This window comes from Gossypium raimondii, chromosome 8 (genome assembly GCF_025698545.1).
Source record: "Gossypium raimondii isolate GPD5lz chromosome 8, ASM2569854v1, whole genome shotgun sequence".
NCBI lineage: Eukaryota > Viridiplantae > Streptophyta > Magnoliopsida > Malvales > Malvaceae > Gossypium > Gossypium raimondii.
This window is the reverse complement of record NC_068572.1, coordinates 27,755,034-27,775,424: the sequence shown is the minus strand read 5'-3', so window position 1 is coordinate 27,775,424 and position 20,391 is coordinate 27,755,034. Positions and strand designations below refer to the sequence as shown.

General features: G+C 34.9%; 1 protein-coding gene and 1 non-coding gene across 2 annotated transcripts; both read right to left on the bottom strand.

The window, feature by feature from the left end:
- Nucleotides 1-208: 208 nt before the first annotated feature.
- LOC128032205 (small nucleolar RNA R71) lies at nucleotides 209-315 on the bottom strand. The gene has a single exon (XR_008188333.1). It is a non-coding gene; the product is annotated as a small nucleolar RNA R71 (small nucleolar RNA).
- A 15,704-nt stretch (nucleotides 316-16,019) lies between these two features.
- Nucleotides 16,020-19,682, bottom strand: LOC105791124 (plastidial pyruvate kinase 4, chloroplastic). Its single transcript, XM_012619041.2, has 5 exons — nucleotides 19,516-19,682; nucleotides 19,197-19,293; nucleotides 18,528-18,937; nucleotides 16,674-18,323; nucleotides 16,020-16,284 (listed from the first exon to the last, which is right to left on the bottom strand). Exons 2-5 carry the CDS (start codon nucleotides 19,242-19,244, stop codon nucleotides 16,149-16,151), a joined length of 2,244 nt encoding a protein of 747 aa, XP_012474495.1. The 5' UTR covers nucleotides 19,245-19,293; nucleotides 19,516-19,682; the 3' UTR covers nucleotides 16,020-16,148.
- Between the last annotated feature and the right edge of the window lie 709 nt (nucleotides 19,683-20,391).

Sequence of the window (20,391 nt, the reverse complement as noted above, 5' to 3'; positions counted from 1 at the left end):
ACTGCATTTAAGACTTTTTCTAGAGGTTTGTGACTCATTTAGACAATAGGGTGTTCTTGAAGATGCTCTGCGACTTAAACTGTTTCCATATTCTTTAAAAGATTGTACGAGAGGATGACTGAATGTTTTGCCGTTAGGAATAGTGGCATCATGGAATGATCTTTTCCAAAGGTTTTTGCTACGGTACAATCCACCAAACATGAATGCCAAGCTTAGAAATGACATCACATCCTTTCGGCAATCAGAGGATGAAACACTATATGAAGCTTGGAAACAATTTAAAGAATTACTTCAGAAATGTCCGATGCATGGATTCCAACACTAGACTCAAATGGAGATATTTTATAATGGAATGAATGCGCATATGAGGATGGTAGTTGATGACTCCACCATTGGTACTTTGTTGGATAAATCTTATAATGAATCATATAGGATTTTAGAAAAGATTGCCAACAATGATTATGAATATCCTACCACAAGAGTTTGGACGGGTAAGAAAGCTGCTGGTACCATGGAACTTGATGCAATCACTTTATCGAATGACCAGGTATCATCTTTAACTAATATGATCAAAACAATGAAGAGGCCAACTGTAGTTGAGGAATCGTGTGTTTATTGCGGTGAAGACCATGTGTTTGTTGAATACCCATCAAATCCAGCATCTGTGTGTTGCATGGGTAATTTCAATTGGAATAATAATCCCTATTCCAACATCCATAATCTAGGGTGAAAGCAACATCCAAAATTTGGTTGGAATAATCACAGTACGAGGAATTTTAACAATGCTGCAAGAAAGAATGACATCAGTGCACCACCTGGTTATAATCAACTTATGCCGAGGCAAAATGTCCAAAAGGGTCAGTCATCATCATCATCACCATCTATTGAAGACTTGCTGAAAGAATTTATGACCAAGAATGATGTCGTAATTGAGAGTCAAGCTGCATCCCTATGAGATCTTGAGAATCAAATGGGACAAATAGCAAATGCTTTAAATTCAAGCCCATAAGGAGCATTGCCAAGCGATACCGAGATTTTGAGAACACAAGGGAATGAGCAGTGCAAAACTATCACTCTCAGAAGTGGGACTCAGTTGGATGATGTTGTTCAAGATACCACAGGAAAGGAGGTGAGACTCAACCATGTAAAGATCCCAGAGCCATCTGGAAAGCACATTATACTTGAAAAAGTAAACAACAGAATGTTGCAGTAGAATAAGATAATGTTGTCAATAGGAATGCCACGGAAAAAAAATTATATCAGAAACCTGAAAGGGTGACCACCTTTACCTTTTCCTCAATATTTCACAATTCCAAGTAGGATATTTAGATCAAAAGATTTTTGGAGGTTTTGAAGCAACTCCATACAAATTTACCGCTAGTAGAAGCTTTGGAGCAAATGCCCAATTACATGAAATTTATGAAGGATATACTGTCAAAGAAGCGCAAATTGGGAGAATTTGAAACTATTTTTCACACTGAAAGGTGTACAACACTGTTGATGAATAAATTACCTCCAAAGTTGAAGGACCCAAGGATTTTCACTATCCCATGTTTTAGAATGTAAAACTGACAAAGATGTATCAATTATTCTTGGAAGACCTTTTCTTGCTACAGGTAGAACTTTATTCGATGCGCAGAAAGGTGAACTAACCGTGAGGATAAATGATCAGTAGGTCATATTCAATGTATTTAATGCGCCGAAATGTGTTGATGAGAATGAAGAATGCGATGCGATTGACTTGGTAGGAGCAACAATGGAGGAAGAGGTCACGAGATTTTTCCACAGCAATTCTGATAGTGCTAAAGATTCATTTGAGCAGAGACCCTTGTGCTATTTGCTCGAGCAAAATAGAACTTTCAATTTTGATTAACAATGCTTGGTAGCTCATGTATATCCGCATGGAGTTGTTGATGTCAAGGACATGAAAATGGGGGACATATTTAAAGTTAATGGACAACGCTTGAAACACTACTAGGGTGTCATGTAGAGTGAGACAAATAGTCCATTGATATTCGAGATGTTTAACTTCAACATCTTGAAAGTTCTTTTCATTTTTATTTCATTTTTTCGATTTAAAATTCTTTTAGTTACTTCATTTCATTTGTTTAGTAAACTATAGGTGGGGAAGGGGTTTGTAACACAGAGCCCGTTGAGACAAATCTTGACAATAAAAAGAATGCACCCAAAGAACCAGAGGAAGAACTAGAGAAAGCAGAGTCTATCACAATTGAGACTGATAGTAAGGATGAAAAGGAATCAAATCCCTGAGTTGCACCACCAGTGGACAGCACTGCGATTGTTCCACCTCATTCTACTGAACCGATGATTGAACAAGATCGTGAGGTCGATCGGATTATTGATGAACTCACTAGATTTGATAATGAAGAGGGGGATGTACCACTCAATTTACTTAAAAGGCCGATGCGTTATAAGATGAGTGCATGAAAGACCACTAGCCGTAATTAAAGTACTACCATTCAGTTCCAAGCTCAGGAAGTTTTTCTCCCTTTATTCATTATTCATACTTATACATGCATTGAGGACAATACATCCTTAGGTTTGGGGACGTATTGTGCATCTAGACTGCATTATATATTTAGTTGAGCATGCGTGTTTTAGTATTTTTGTTCATTTTCCATTCATTTTGCCATAGTACACATAACTGTCAAAAAAGAAAATTTTAGACTATGATGAGTATATTTTTGTCTGTGATGTTCAATGAGGAACTTAATTCTTCTACAAACTTAGAAAGTTGTGACAGTGTATTAGGTGACGTTAGCTGAGGATAGTTTTCTTGTAAATTGATCCCTAAAATTAGGATGTCCTAATTCCAATTACATTTGATCTATAATAAGTTTCTTTTGATAAACTTAAAGATCCTTGAAGCTAAATTCATTACAATGCCGATAATTAACAATGAATAAAGTGGCAATGTTTAAGAGAATTCAAGGGAAAAAATCTAAAAAATGCCATAAATACTCCAATGATTGGAACTGCTGAGTAGGTCAGCAACATTTTGTTTGCTCCATTGTGTTGTTTATTAGAAAAACAAGTTTGAGTAAGAGTGTGTAAAACAATAACAACAACAATAATAAGTAGTATAGAGGCACTCCACTATAGTAATAGGCTGAGTAGCTAAGGGGGTAGTTGTTTCCACCATCCATCTTTTCAGCTAAAAACCTTAGCTTCATGAGTTAGTATTCAAGTTGTGACATGGTTGAGTATTTGACAATTTAGTGTATGCTCCATTGTAACTGTCGAGTCAAAGAATCATATGACCAGCTAAATACCCTTGTAAAAAATAGGCATAATAAATAGATATGTATGTGTTTGAGTATGTGTAAGGCTAGAGAATAAAAAAAAGGAAAACTGAGTTAGTTAAAAGATGAACTAAGTAAATTAAGAGGTACTTGCTATAGTGAAAATTGCATGAATACGTAAGGTTTTTCTTTCTTTTAAGGCAATACTTTTTGCACTGCCTTTGCTAAATAAGCTTATGAAACTTAATCAAATTTTTAGACATAGAAGATTGCTGAGAACTGAAGTACAAAATGCTCTCTTAAGGGTCTCACAATGCAAAGATGATTATGTTGCTATGACAATTCTTACATTCATGCATTCATGCATATCTTGCTTGAGGACAAGCAATAACTCAGGTTTAGGGTTGTGATAACTCTTGAAAAGAGTTATATTGCCTGTACATAAGTAAATTTAATTGCATTTTAGGATATTCCATTCGTAATTTTCATTGCATTACATTAAGAAGATTGGACTGTGCTTAAATGTTATTATATGTTACTTTTACTTGTTTACAGGAAGAATTTGTTTGGTTGTAATTGGCAGGTGTAGGATGAGGAGAAAGAAATAAAGGAATGAAGGTTTATCGTGGCAAAAGGTTGGACAGTTTTCCAACACGAATGTCGTGGCAATTCCAGGAATACTGAGTCAACACTAAACACATAATAGTTTTAGCCCAACTCTACTTGTACCAGAAAATCTGTCTAAAAAAAAAAGAAAATAGATCATGAGATCAAGGGCTGATAACCACCTACCCTAAAGGAAGGGATTTTAAACCAAAAAGAAAATCTAAAAAAGAGGAGAAGATATCTTGGGTTGTTGGATTTACCCTAGGGAAAAATCTTACAAAAAGCCAAAGGAGGAAACCCTTAATAGTGAACAAGGGTGGAGGCCCATAGGTGAAACTAAAGGGTAGCGGCACACTATTTCTCAATAGCTTTATCATCAATGCCGCAATCAACAAAAATCTTTCAACGAACCTCCGATTATACCTAACAACTCCGAGAAACTCTGAATATCACTAACATTCTTACGCTGCTTCCAATACAGAACAGCCTCGATCTTCTTGGGGTCAACATGGATACCTTCAGCAGATACCACATGTCCCAAAAACATCACTTCTCGGAGCCAAAACTCACACTTAGTTAGCTTTACATACAACTTTTTCTCCATAAGGTTTGAAGAACTAACCTTAAGTGTTCATCATACTCCAACTCAGACTTGGAGTATATCATAACGTCATCAATTAAGACAACAACAAGCTGATCGAGATAAGGCTGAAAGAATTTGTTCATGAGATTCATGAAAGCAGCGGGAGTATTTGTAAGTTCAAAGGGCATCACTAGAATTTCATAGTGCCTATACCGAGTTCTGAAAGTAGTTTTAGGTATATCAACCTCTCTCACTTGCAACTGATAGTAACCTGACCTCAAATCAATCTTGGAGAAAATTGTGGCACCCCTAAATTGATCAAAAAGGTCATCGATCCTCGACAAAGGGTATTTATTCTTCACAGACAGTTTGTTCAACTTACGGTATTTGATACAAAGCCTCATCAACCTATCCTTCTTCTTCTCAAATAGCACTGGAGCTCCCCACGGTGATACACTTAGCCTTATAAAGCCACGATCAAGTAAATCTTGCAACTTCACTTTGAGCTCTTTAAGCTCTTTAGGTGTCATGCGATAAGGTGTAATAGATACCGGTGCTGTCCCAAGAAACAACTCAGTTCCAAACTTGACCTCACATTTTGGAGGTAAACCAGGAAACTCTTCTGGAAATACGTCTAGAAACTCTTTCACTACACGAATATTCTCCAACACTGCACCATCCACCTTCGTATCCAAGATATACACTAGATAGGCCTCACATCCTTTACGAATCAAATTATCAGCTACTAAGGTAGATATCACATTTTATAAGTAGTTCCAATGCTCCTCGATCATAATTATTTCATTTCCATTTGGAGTCTTCAAGGTAACCCTTGTCGTATACAATCAAGACTAACCCGATGCTCAGTTAACCAATCCATGCCCAATATGAGATCAAATTCTCCAAAAGGCAATTCCATTAGATTAGTAGGAAATACCTCACCTTGGACTTGCAACGGACATCTCCTATATATCTTGTTCACATGCATAGATTTCCCTAAGGGACTAAGGATAGTTATATCACTTACAGTCTCCACTACCCGAATTCCCAGCTTATCAGCCATCACACAAGACACATACGATAGGGTAGAACCTATATCAATTAATGCAAAGTATAGAATAACATTAACTGTAAAAGTACCTACTATCACATCTGTTGCATCACAATCTTATCTGTATCTAGTCGTATACAGAAGTCTTGGTTACCTCGCATCTGCCCCAATTAGCACCCTGACCCAGTGCTCACTGCCTCTTCCTAGCATTTCTGCCTCTATTCTAACCCTGAGGTCTTTTGAGCTGCTGTCCAGCTCTCTAGTTTGGGGCTCGATTTTGCCCCACTACTTGCATCTATTTATTAAGTTATGGACAATCTCAGATGTTATGATTCAGTGACTCGCACTTTAGACATACACCCATTCTCTTCCAAGTATCACCTAAATGCCTCTTGCCACAAGTGGCATAGTTCTAAATTATGCCTTCCACTACAACGAAGTTCTAGCGAGGTCGATCTTCTTTGGCTCGCTTAATTGGACGCGGAGCCTGCACATTAGGGCCTAATTCTCTCTTTGCAGGAATTCTCGCCTGTTCCTTCCTTTCTCGCTCTATGCTTCTGACTTCCTCACAGATTTTTGTTTTTTCCACAAAAGCTTTAAAACCCCTTTCTTGAAGCAAGGCCACTTGCATCATCAACTCAGATCTCAGCCCAAACTCAAATCGGGCACACTTATCCTGCTCAGTCGTAACCATACCCAGAGCATAATGGCTAAGCCTTAGAACTCAACCTCGTATTCAGTCAAGGACATGCTACCCTGCCTGAGCTCAATAAATTCCAGTCTTCTGGCCTCAACGTACCTCATGCCTACATATTTCTTCTGGAAGGCATCTAGAAAATACTCCTACGTCAGTCGACCAGCTTGAGTACCGCTCACAATGGCCTGCCACCAGCGATAGGCCTCATCTCGTAGTAGTGACACAGTCCCCTTAAGCTTCTGCTCTGGGGTACACTCCATATCATCTAAATTTCTCTTTGTAGCCTTTAGCAAGTATTTAGCTACAGTAGGGGTCATTTGCGCAACACCCCTAAATAGTTTGACTCTACTCGAATGAAGCCTCTTAGCTATAGTACTATGACTATTGGCCCCAGTCTGAGCACCCACCACTCGCTTTAACATTCGAAGCATGTTCGCAGGCTCATGTTGACTCTCCTCAATAGTGGGTGCACGTTCAACATTTTCCGCTGTTGGCTCAAGAGTTTGCACATAAGATGTGGATGAGTTGATTCAGGTTCCTTAACCCTGCTCTTCGCGAGCTCTCATTCCCCGAGTTCTAACTCCGCGAGTACACATTTTATGTTTTATGAATTTTCTGTCAATAAAGGTTAGTTTTTATGTTATAACTTGAATATTTTTTTAATCAAAGTTTATTTCATTTTACACTTATCTCACTATCTATCATTTCCTATCTATAGTTTCAAATCTAAAGAAGACTTACCTCGGATAGGCTTCAAGAGTCTCAGATTTTTTTTACAACAATTTTAACATGAGACATGTTTGTTCCTAAAATACCTTTTTATAATGCATGAAGTTTTTCAAAAAAACTATACCTATAGTTCGAGTTTTGAATCGGACTCTGATACTACTAAATGTAACCCCTCAAATCGGGCCTAGACACTACGACCTGATCTAAGCAATTACAGGAGCCATAGATATGGTGAAAACATTTAGTTGAAATGCGTTAGATCATTTTTGAAAACACGTGCTATTATTTCTTTTTAAAAAATGATGAAGATAATTTTGAAAACTTGATAAAAAATCATTCATTATTATTTGGAAATCAACCTAGTGATTCTACTAAATTCAAATTTGATATATTGAATTTAGGGAAAATAGTTTTATTAAAAAAATACAATTTATTCAATCCAAATGTCCAGAGTTTAAAAATCCCATGACACAGTTCTATACTTTACCAAAAAATAAAAATCCCAAATAGTAATAAAGTCCATAAAAGTCTCAAGTGTAAAAATATCTATATTTTTATAAAACAATTTCTGAGAGCATCACTGACGACCGCATCCAAGTCTTAACCACAAGGATTATTTGAAACACATATGTAAAGTGGGTGAGCTTTAAAAAGGCCAGTGTGAGATCAACACAAATAAAATTACATACAAATCAAAATATCAATCTTAACTTATCAATCATCATAATAACCACAAGTTCTAACACTGAAACTTATGCATGAACATGTCGATGCATACTTTAAAACGAAGCACATTTTTTAAAATCTCCTACCCATCTTCACTACAGACCAATACCGAGTTCCTTAGAACTTGTCCATCCGAAACACCATTTGTGGACAAGCCACCACTAATTTGCAGATAAGCCGGCACTTACTTCCACCTTTCACAAACCTACCCCAAGCATGTGATATGGCAATTTCACTTTTTAAGACATATTATTCACTTTTACACTTAGGCATGTAAACATGCTGTTATAATCACATATCACATATTGATCACTTGTAACCACTTTAACATGTTTTAACATGTTTTTCACAGTAGATCATGGATCTCAAATGTACACAAACACATATATAAATATCACATGCTTTAGATCATCAAAAGTATCACACATGCCATGTATCACATATCATAATGATGAGATTTACACATATATCACAATCACGGTTACCATCACAACATATATCATGCTTTCATAGAATCGTTTGGTTAGGTTTACTTACTTGGTAATCTTTTTCGATGAGTTTTTCAACCCTCCTTTGAAGTACTCATTGTACTTGCGTTTAATCTCAATTTTCATATTAACATACTTTGTTTATCACAATATTATATTTAATATAAATGGTATTGAACCCCCACCTTTTTCGTAGATCCAAAATGTCATAATCCCCTAATAGTGCTTTCACTTAGATCTAAACCCGAAAGGCGTATCTAACACACAAAAACGAATATAGGTTAGGATTCGTCAAAGATGTTTTATTACTAATAAATTGGTCACTAAAAGCCTTACCATAACACTTATCCCATGGTTTTGACATTCGAATTGATGATCTCCGATCGAAAGTTAAGGATCTCTCCTATTATTATCATTCAGCCTTTTAAAGAATATAAAGAGTAGTTTTAACACATGAAATAAAAATAAATTCTATGACCACTATACCATTCATCTAAGAGAGGAAAACACTAAGAGGAGAAGTTGATGATCAAATAATCAAATCTTACACACTCAATCAATTCGAGATGGTTAATGGATCAAAATAGATACGAGACCGTAGAGTTGGGTGATTTAAAAGAATTATTAAAATAGAGAGGTTATAATATTAATCAAAATAAAAAGAATGTTAAAGAAATGAGGAGAAAAAGAAGAGAAACTCAACCACTGGTGGCGGCGGCGATCCAGTGACATGTGAAGCGACGGTACGGCAAAGGGTGTAGAAAAAATGGTGGAGGTTCAAAAAAAAAGGTGAAATATTACGATGAAAGGAAAAAGGGATAGAAGAGAAAAGAATTTACGATGGCTTGTGGTGGTGGTCACAGCAACAATGGGCGACAATGGGGAAGAGAAAGAGGAAGAAGAGGAACTGTGGCTACGAGATGTAGTGGTCGGTGGTGAAGGCTTCGGTCATGGTGGAGGAAGGAAGAAAATATGAAAAGAGAAAGGGTGGTGGTTTTGCAAAAAAAAAAAAAAGAGAAAATAGGTGAAAATAGAATAGGAAAAAGAGAAATAAGAGAGGGGGTGGAAGGGATGACAATGAGAGATGGGTGAGTGAGAGGAGAGGTTGGTCAAGTTGGTCTAGGTTCAATGAACCTCTTCTATGGCAAGGTTGAGATGAAATGGCAAGAGAGTGGGACATGGAGTAAAAAGAGGGATCATGCTCCCTCAACTTATGGTAAGTTTAACCCATAATTGAGGAAAGGAATCCTCCTATTCATGGAAGCTATGAGGTGGACAACAAGCTTAATAATCACATGGGTTTTTGTGTAAAAAAATTAAATAAAAAGGCATAATCAAGGGGACTTGAACTTAGTACCACTAGGATAGCTAATGAGCATTAAACCACTATAGTACTTCACTTCCTTGTTTCAATTTTTGTGCCGCTAATAATAAAAATGTGTGATGTGACAACTCTACCCTCCTTAAAAATAAATTTTGTCCTTAAATTTTACTTGATGGGAAAAGGTAAGGATATTGTTGTAGCATTGAATCTTCTGGCTCCCAAGTGGCCTCATTAGAGTCATGATTCCTCCACAAAACCTTTACAAGTTGAATCTATTTCCTCCGCAAAAACTTGACCTCATGATCAAGATCTATATCAGTTTCTCACCAAATAACAAATCTGAATGAACTTTAATCTCCTCAACTAGAACTATATGAGAAGGGTCAGATCGATAACGTATCAACATGGACACGTGAAAAACATCAAGGATATGATCCAACTTTGGAGGTAACTCTATTTTATATGCCACTGGTCCAACTTTCTTAACGATGCGATAGAGTCCAATGAACCTCAGACTTAATTTCCCCTTGCGGCCAAAACTCAAGTCTTTCTTCCAAGGTGAAACCTTAAGGAAGACTCGATCACCAACATTGAACTCTATATCTTTCCTCTTCAAGTCAAAATAAGACTTTTGTCACTCCGATACTACTCTTAAATGATCCCAGATAATCTTCATAGTATTCTTTTTTTTACACTAAATCTAGTCCTAACACTTTCTTCTCCCCAAATTCCGTCCAACACAGAGCTGTCCTACACTTGTGTTTCTAAAGAGCTTCATAATGAGCCATCTAAATACTTGACTGGAAGCTATTATTACACGTGAATTTAGCAAGCGGCAAATGTTCCTCCCAACTACCTCGAAAATCAATCACGCAACCTCTCAACATATCCTCGAGACTCTGGATAACTCTTTCAGACTGCCTATCAAACTGCAGATGAAAAGTTGTACTAAATTTCAACCTTGTACCAAGTGCCTTATGTAGTTTATATCAAAATTGAGACGTGAAACAAGAATCCTGACTAGAAATGATAGAAATTGGTACCCCATAAAGTCTCACAATTTCAGAGATATACAACTTCGCCAACTTCGGTAACAAGTAGTCAGTACGCACTAGTAGAAAATGGGCAGACTTAGTTAACAGGTCAACAATCTCCCTAATGGAGTATTTCTTAGAATGCGTCAAAGGTAGCCCACTAACAAAATCCATGGTGACACACTCCCATTTCCACTGAGGAATCTGAATAGGTTGGAGCGAACCAGAAGGAAATTGGTGCTCAGCCTTGACTTGTTGGCATGTCAAGTATCTTGCCTCAAAATCAGTCACATCACGCTTAAGTCCCGGCCACCAATACTGCTCACAAAGATCCCGATACATCTTACTTTCTTCGGGATGCATAGGTAAGGACTGTTATACGTTTCCCTCAGAATAGACTGTCTCAACTCTAAATCTGAAGGTACACAATATCTCCCACGATAGCACAAAACTCCCTCAGAATTAAAAGCAAAATCTGAAGTCTTGCCCTCCATGATAATTTTTATATGAGGTGCTAAAGATGTATCCAATAACTGATGCATTTCGTAAGAGCTAACATACGCATATATCACGTGTCACGTTAACACATCATTTTACTCAATCCATAACACATAGTCACAATTTGGCAAGATAAATGTGAGGAGTAAGAAAACTTACACTCAGAGCTTAGGATAGGGGTTTAGGCTACTCCTAAGCTCTCGTTTAACACTATGAATTGTGTCTACAAGCAGCGATTCCAAAACACTCACCGTTCACGCTTTCTCCTATTTTTCGAAAGCTTAAACTAGTTTTTCCTTACCTTTCGCTTTACTCGAAGAAGATCCCAATGATTCTGAAACTTCACACATATTCACCACACAATATACACAATTAATTAGTAGCTATAAGACAAATTAAACAAACAAAAATGAAGGTCTAAGGCTAGTTCCTCTTAGATCTAAAATTTTCGACTAGCATAGCCGAGACTCAAATTCCTTATTTCACATTCAATCCCATCACTTAAAACTGATTCTAAACACCTAATTACTCATTCAAGAATAATTCTCAACCTTTAAGACAGTCAAAATTCCACAAGTTAATGGTTCCGAAAATTTCGACATCCATGCCCATTTTTATAAAAACTCAACAAAACTTTCAAATCTTTCAACAAAACTTTAAAGCAAGTTTAAAAAATTTTTAATCACATCAAAATAAATTGAAAATCATGTAGAAACTGTAATTTTGTCCAAAATCCCAAATTTTGCCATTAACGACTCTAATTTTGACTTCTACACAAAATCTTTGATTCAATAGATTAAAACTTGATTCAAATGGATAAACTACATAAAAAAATATTAGGAAAATGAAACATTATCTTGGTTGAGGGAAAAACAAACGATTAATGAAAAATCTTAGAAAATCCACAAGTTGAATAATAATGGAATTAAAGGTGTTTTTAGTGTAATTCTTAGTTTTTAAAGAGGGTTTAATGTTAGAAAGATGATAAAACTACAAAGGATTAGAGTAATAGAGATCAAAATTGATGAATGGTATTTGGAGATTTCAAGGGATGGCAAATAGGGTGAGGGGAGAATGAATGTCGTGAGTTTCCTGTAGGTGGAGGGGAAAATAGGGTATTTTTAAAACTTTGGTATATTTACCTTTGGGCCTCTTTCACATTTACACCCTTTTACAAAACAGTCCCCCTTTTAAAATTAAATGTCTTTTCCACATTATTTTCTTAAATTGGTTTAATTTTTAAAAAGCCATAGACGAAGGTATTTTTGAGTTACCACATTTTGAATTTTTTAACACATTTCGAGCCATAATTCCAAAAATACCCTCGAAGCTCCTAAACCCAATTTCGAGATGTGACATGATGTAATGTTGGAGAAATACATGCATTAGATGAGAATGGTACTTGGAGTTTAGTGATTTACTTGTTGGTAAAAAGGTTGTTAATTGCAAATAGGTATTCACCGTTAAGGTTAATCTAGTTAACTCAGGGGCTAAGCTTAAAGTTAAATTAGTTGCACAAGGATATGCTCAGAATTATGAGGTGGATTATTCAGAAACTTTCTCTCTTGTGGCCAAACTCACCTCTGTTCTTCTATTATTTTCACAAGTTGTTTCTCATAATTGGTCTTAACACCAATTAGATATTAAGAATGTCTTTCATCAAGGGGATATTTAAGAAGAAATCTATATGGAGAAGCCACTTAGGTTCTTACTTAAGGGGAGTATGGGAAGGTATGTGTTCTGAAGAAATACCTTTAGGGGTTGAAGCAAAGCCCTCGTGCCTAATTCGAAAAGTTAGTAAGACAATTCAACAGTTTGGACTAAAGAAAAGCAATTGTGATCATACGATGTTTTACAAAAGATCTGAAGTTGGTGCTATTCTTTTTTTAGTATATGTTGATGATATCATTATTACATGAAATGATGTTTGTAAGGATCTCTTCTATCAAGATTTTTTTTCATACTAGATTTCATACGAATAACTTAGGTAAGTTGAAGTACTTTTGGGTGGTAGAAGTAACAAGATGCAAGAAGATAATTTTTTTTTGTCTAAAAGAAAGTATGTTCTTCATCTACTAGTAAAAATTGGAAAATTAGCAGCTAAACCTTATAGTACTCCAATGGTTCCCAATGTGTATCTTACGAAAGAGGAATATGATCATTTTGATGGTCCTAAAATATAATAAGCTAGTTGGGAAATTAAACTACCTTACTGTAACTCATGTGAATGTGGCATTTCTTGTGAATATTCTTAGCCAATTTATGTCTTCACCCACAGTCGAACATTGAGTGGTGTCAGAGCAGATCTTATGTTACTTGTAAGAAGCTCTAGAGCGTGGCATATTATACAACAATCATGGGCATACTCCTACTAAATGTTTTGCATATGTCGATTGGGTTGAATCCAAGATAGATAGGTCTACTACTAGATTTTGTGTTTTTGTTGGTGAAAAAGAAGCAAAATGTTGCATCCCAATCAAGTGTTGAATCAAAATACAGGATTATGACACAATCCATGTATGAAATTATGTGGATACGAAATTTGTTAACTAAAATTTTATTGGAGTATCCATCACCAAAAACGCTTTTGTAGGGTTTTTTTACAAAATTATTATTAAAAAATAAAAAATAACCAAAATATTATAATTTTTTTTATAAATATTATAAATTTTTTATTTACCAAAATATACAAAAAAAACAGAAAAAAAAACCCTGACAACAGCCTGATCAGGCCAATCATATTAGCGGCACCAAAGGTGCCAAAGAGATTGGTAGCACCAATGGTGCCAAAGGACTAAAATGTAATTATCTGTAATTTCAAGGACCTGACATGCAAATTTACCATTTTAAAATTTGAAAGTGAATTGCTACTGCTGTGCGTGTGAGGTGCACTAAAATTGAAATGTGGCTAATTACCTTCTAAGCCCTCCTTATTTATTATTTTCTTTTTATTCCCCTTCAACTCACTTTTTTATTTAATAAACAAGCCCTCAACCTATTTTTGTAGTTAAATAAGCTCTTAATCTATGATTTTTACTCATAAAAGCCATTTATTTTATTATTAAAGTAAATATATTTTACCTAAAGTAAAGCTATTTAAAAAGTATAAACTAATTCACATTTTATGTATTATTTTGGTAATTTGATGAGAATAGTTTATTTAAAAATTTACTAAATTTGATGAGAATAGTTTATAATTATAATTTATTTTTCTACTCGGGTTACATTTATGGGTGATCGGTTTTATTATTACTTCGGTTTTCAATAAGGCATGTACGGTATTTTAATAAACTATTCTCATTTAATAACTCTATTTTAATTTAAAAATTGTGTAAACTATTTTAATTTAATTTTTTAAAATCTATTTTAATTTAATTTTTTAAAATTAAAATAGAGTTATTAAATGAGAATAGTTTATTAAATTAAAATAGAGTTATTAAATGAGAATATTTTATTAAATTAAAATAGAGTTATTACTTAATTAGAATTCTCTCATTTAATAACTCTATTTTAATTTTAAAAAATTAAATTAAAATAGTTTACTTAATTTTTTAAATTAAAATAGAGTTATTAAATGAGAATAGTTTATTAAATTAAAATAGAATTATTAAATGAGAATAGTTTATTAAATTAAAATAGAGTTATTACTTAATTAGAATTCTAAGTATCTTAATTATCACTTAACTAATATTAGATTTAATTAAAAAATTAATAGAAATACCGGGCATGCCTTATTGAAAACCGTATAATAATAAAAACTGATCACCCATAAATGTAACCCAAGTAGAAAAATAAATTATAATTACAAACTATTCTCATCAAATTTAGTAAATTTTTAAATAAACTATTCTCATCAAATTACCAAAAGAATACATAAAATGTGAATTAGTTTATACTTTTTAAATAGCTTTACTTTAGGTAAAATATATTTACTTTAATAATAAAATAAATGGCTTTTATGAGTAAAAATCATAGATTAAGAGCTTATTTAACTACAAAAATAGGTTGAGGGCTTGTTTATTAAATAAAAAAGTGAGTTGAAGGGGAATAAAAAGAAAATAATAAATAAGGAGGGCTTAGAAGGCAATTAGTCACATTTCAATTTTAGTGCGCCCCACACGCACGCACAGCAGCAGCAATTCACTTTCAAAATTTAAAATGATAAATTTGCACGTCAGGTCCTTGAAACTGCAGATAGTTACATTTTAGTCTTTTGGCATCATTGGTGCCGCCAGTCTCTTTGGCACTTTTGGTGCGCTTAATGTGATTGGCTTTGATCAGTTGTTGTCGTGTTTTTTTTCTTTTTTTTTTTTTTGTGGTATATTTTGGTAAATAAAAAAAAATTATAATATTTTGGTAAATAAAAAAGTTATAATATTTTGGTTATTTTTATTTTTTTATAATAATTTTGTAAAAACCCGCTTTTGTACAATAATCAAGCTGCTTTACGCATTGCTCAAATCTAGTTTATCATGAAAGAACTTGTTGAAGACATGTAAACATCTTGTTGTTTTGTTTACAAAGACATTGAGTGAGGATTAGGTTGAATATCTATATAACAAGTTGGATATGATCGATATGTATGCTTTTAACTTTAAAAGAGTGTTATAGATTCTTAAGATTAATTCTAGGATAGGATTAGATTTGATATTATTATTTAAATTATGTAAACTTATATATAAACAAGCTAACCCTAGAGATGAAGCGCAAGTAATTTTTATCAATATATTCTTTTCTTATTTTTGTAAATATTCTTTTCTTAGTTTCCAATAACATTATGGAACTATGCAACTTCTAAGATACATCACCATGGCCATCCATGAGGAAGAGAAACATTAGGTTGTCTAAAAACATGTACGTGTTTTTCAGATACTGTGATCGGCATTGTGTTGATACTGGCTGTATTTAGAATATAAATGATAATTAATATAATAATATAAGACCGTTAAATGATATAACCTACAGTACCAATTTTAAGGTTCTAGTTGGTTGCATGTTACTGATGCTAAGAATATTGACATAGCCCAAAAAAAATATACTACTTTTTAGGTCCATGACAGAAAAAAGGAACTTTCAGGTGTTCCAAATCAGATAGTGCTGCAAACTATACAATAACAGTATTCCACTAAATGCAAGAACTCGGACTTTCCTAAACAAGATGGCTGGATGGAACAAGTGACTTAACTTCAGCTTTCATCTGTCTTGAGTTCGAGTTCAGGATATTATCTAGAGTTGAAATAGCTTCTACAATGTGTCGCCCTTTGTTCAACATAACGCAGCTTGCCCTGGAAAAATAAGAGGAGCTTTTAATCAAGCCATGTTCCATGCATTTGATCATCTAAACACCTTCCACCAGGAGAATGGAGAAAGTGAAACAAAGAGAGGGAAGATGGGTGTGGTGGAGGGAAATCCATTGGCTATCAGAAATCAAAGTGGCTTTCAGATTTGGAGAAGAGTACAGAACAGAAGGAAATGTATTCGTGGAATGCTATGCCGGTATAACAGTCGGAAGAGGTTAATAAATGAAATTGCTTTAAGGGCACTTAAAATGCATGTAAAGCTGGCTGCCTAACTACTGAAAGTGCTTACATAGCTCAAACATATTATCAAGCATTAAATAAATATCACTGACAACATATGGAAATAGATAGGGAAATACAAATTGATCACTTACTTCCTTCCACTTGCAGCATCAGTAATCTCAGCTCTGGTAGGAACTCGGGATTTGACGAGTGATTCGAGGACCTGAGTTGCCCAAATAACTGGTATGTGAGCAGCACTACAAAAAGATAATATCTCTTCTTGTATATCAGCCAATCTTTCCCACCCGCACTCCACAGCAAGATCTCCCCTGGCAATCATAACCCCTAAAGGATTTGAAGATTTCATTGCTTCCAAAAGCAAGAGGGGCAACTTTTCAAACCCACTTTTTGTTTCAATTTTTAAAACAATCCCCAGGTTTTGAAGTTTCCTTTCCTCCAGTTCTTGGCGAAGCACTATAATATCACGAGTATCTCTAATAAATGAAACACCCACCATGTCTGCATGAGACTTAACGAATTCAAGATCCACTAGATCCTTTGAAGTTACACCTTTGAACCTAATATTGCTGTCTGGGATGTTGATGGACTTCTGGGATCCAAGTTTAGTCCCTCTTAGGCCAGCATGAGTGATTGAGACAACAATCTCTGAAATAGTAGTTCCCTTTATGACTCCCCAAATCTTTCCATCATCAAAAGCTATGCGCTCTCCAGGTTTGACTGCATCAAAGAGATAGCCCGATGAACATGTTATTCTATAAGCACCACTTGCGTGCCCATAGGAATTATCCTCGCCACATGTACTATCCCGTGAAATAATTAGTAAATCTCCAACTCTTAGTCTGATAGACGACTCTCTAGGAGGGACATCTACTACTTGTCCAACAGGTAATCTGTCTTTCTTCCTCTTAATATATAATTCTGTTCCAGAACTAACATAAGCAGTTCTAGTACACTCCGCCATAAAGCCAGTACCAGAAAAAACATGAAAGACTCTGGAAATCTTTAGCATCCTTTTCTTACCTCTAGCATCAAAGAACCTCAAAGTATCACCTACTTTAACTACAGTAAAAAAGTTTTCGTCATCTATGAACAGAACAGCATCAGGAGAAAGATGAGGAGGAGGAGCACCAGCTCCTTTATGAGAAAGCCAAACTTGTGCAGGAAAAATCACCTTTCCAGTAGCATTTTTCTTGGCGGATACTTTTACAACACATGGACCAGGCTTTAGATTATCTGTACGAAGTTTTGGACCAGCTAAATCCATAAGAATTCGACATGGGGCCTCCAGCATTTGAGAACTCCTTTTTACTCTTCTGATTATCTCACTCCAGCTTTCAGGACTTCCATGAGCACAATTTATTCGAATTATTGAGGTCCCAGCCTTTATAAGATCAGCTATTAGTGTTTCACACTCAAGAGCTTCTTCTCCAATGGTTGTCATGATATGTGTACACCTACTACCTTGAAGTGGTCCCAATAATAACTCTCGGTTCAAACATGCCTTCATTCTCATCGTGTTTATTGTGAAATTCCCATTCGTTTGATGATATAGCTTTCCCTGAGTGGAAGTTCCGGCACTAACATCTTTGCCAGTTATTGAAGAGTTCAACTGTAGGTTCTCCAACAGTTCAATGCATGTGGTAAGACTTGCAAGGACAGATGAATTGACCATCTCCAAATTCAGCAGACTGATCAAAGCTAGATCGTATTTGAGTGGCTCAATGTCAAGACATTTCAAAGCCAAATAATGGATTAAGTTTTTTGCACTCTCCACGTAATTGCTGGAACAAGAAAGTCTCCATAAATTAGAAAAATGCCTGAAAATAAGATTTTATACAGTAGTCTACAATTGCAATAAGTGCTTTCAAGTATTTTCCACTTTCTTTATATTAACTAGCCTTGTGAATAAGATAAACATTTAAGATGGCACTGGCAGTACTACAGAAGGCAAACATAACAAATATAGTTTCAACTTTCCAACATACTTGTGACATAATTTCAGCCTAGATGCATTCCACTGCTCTGACGCTAATACATGCAAATGTAAAGCCTTCAATTTGTCCAGGAGGCTTGCCAGATTTACCGAGTGCTCGGCCATCTGAAAGACTCCTGAACCCGACTCCGGAAGAGAACCAGCAGCTTCCTCATCCAGATCATTGGAACTATAATTATTTTCCAAACGCACAAACACTTGCTCACCGGAACAAGCATGCGAACCGCTTCTTTCACCTTCATCATTTTCGTTTGGAGTAGCAAAAGCTGTAGTCGTGGTAGTGCGAGTGTTCTTAATTTTTGCCCATAATTGGACAGTTTCCACTGACTGCTTCACATTAAGTTTGCAAGGCAGATGCGAAAACTTCCTCCTCCGGCTAAATACATCAGCGGAGTGGATGGCCTGAGAAGAAGGCATATCAAGCTTAACCAAAGAATACAAAAAGCACATCATTGAAAATAAAAATAAAACCTAACAAAGACATGAAAGAATTGGGGAATAATTGTGGATAGGATTTACATGGCAAATCAATAAGAATTCAGTGTTAAAAATAATCTATTTATATACTGACAATAATTCAATGAAAAAAAATTGATGACAGGAAAGCGTTTCAGATAATGCAGGTTAAATATAAAGGATTAAAGAGGGAGCATGCAATTACATGGCGTATAGGTGTAGCCTTATGATTTGTGAAAATAGAAGTCGTCATCTATTCGCTGACTCAACTCAGACAGAAACAGATTTCAGAAAGTTGGAACCTGAAAACCAGAACCAAACAAAAAATATCTTCAGATTCATCAAGACTGCTGAAACCAATCAAAGGTTTTAAATAAATCGGATATAAAGGAAATACGAAATTTCCACACTATTTTCGTTTCTTTAAGAATTTTCCAGGAAGCAGAAAACGAAATCACGAACAAATTTTTATTTTTATGTGATGAGGAATAATCGAGAACTAAAAAAAGAAAGAAGGTAGGTACCCTTTTAAAAAATGCAGTGATTTTAGGGTTAGCCTCCTCCTTCCTCCTGCTGCTTTTCCTTTTGGGTTTTGCACGAGAAATGAAGGACTGAGTCTGAGAGGAGGAAATCTGAAGGCGAAGAAGTGTGGATAGCACGTGCCAGTTTCGACACGTGGCACTGTACGGAACGTTGGTCAATTAGTCAAAACGGCCGATTTGTGTGGTTGGAATTCCAGAATTTCCCCTCCATACCAGATTGTAGAGATTTTACTTTGACTAGTATTTTCACAATAAAATATGAAACTAATAGAGGATGTACTTTATTGATCAAAACTTTTGAATGTCTATTGATAGATAATATATATTGTTAAAATTTTAATAGAAAAAACTTGTGGAATAAAAATCTCATGAAGGAAAAAGAGTACACAATTTATAATAGGCATAATATGCTACCTCATTAAAAACTTTATCACGAAAATCCAATGGATAAAACCTCAGTTAAGGAAAAAGGGTACATAGCGTATTTACTCTCCTTCATGAAAACATTATATACTTTCTCATATTATATGTTTAAATCTTGATTACTAGTTTTTCAAATAACTATTTGAATGTATTACTAAACATTTATATCACCATTTTTTGAAAATCATGAGTGAAGGAAAATTTTAGGAAATATATTTTGATCTCTTCGGAGTTTCAATAATAATCATAGCAAACTTTAAACATGATCATTCTATAAAACTACAAATAGATATTTTGAATCATTTTATAAACCTCTTTCAACTACTATTAAGCGAGTCAAATTTACCAATATAGATGAATAATTTCCTAGAATTTCAATATGCTTCTAGCATTCTAAATCCTTCAAGGATTTTAATATAAACTTTACTATATAGT

Bases quoted from the DNA above. Each gene is read 5' to 3' on its own strand.
- LOC105791124 (XM_012619041.2), bottom strand. From the start codon at position 19,244: ATGACGACTTCTATTTTCACAAATCATAAGGCTACACCTATACGCCAT. The intron at 18,938-19,196 runs GTAATTGCATGC...CCTTCTTCTCAG, and splicing joins AGGCTACACCTATACGCCAT to GCCATCCACTCCGCTGATGT. The intron at 16,285-16,673 runs GTAAGTGATCAA...TTATTTTTCCAG, and splicing joins GATGCTGCAAGTGGAAGGAA to GGCAAGCTGCGTTATGTTGA.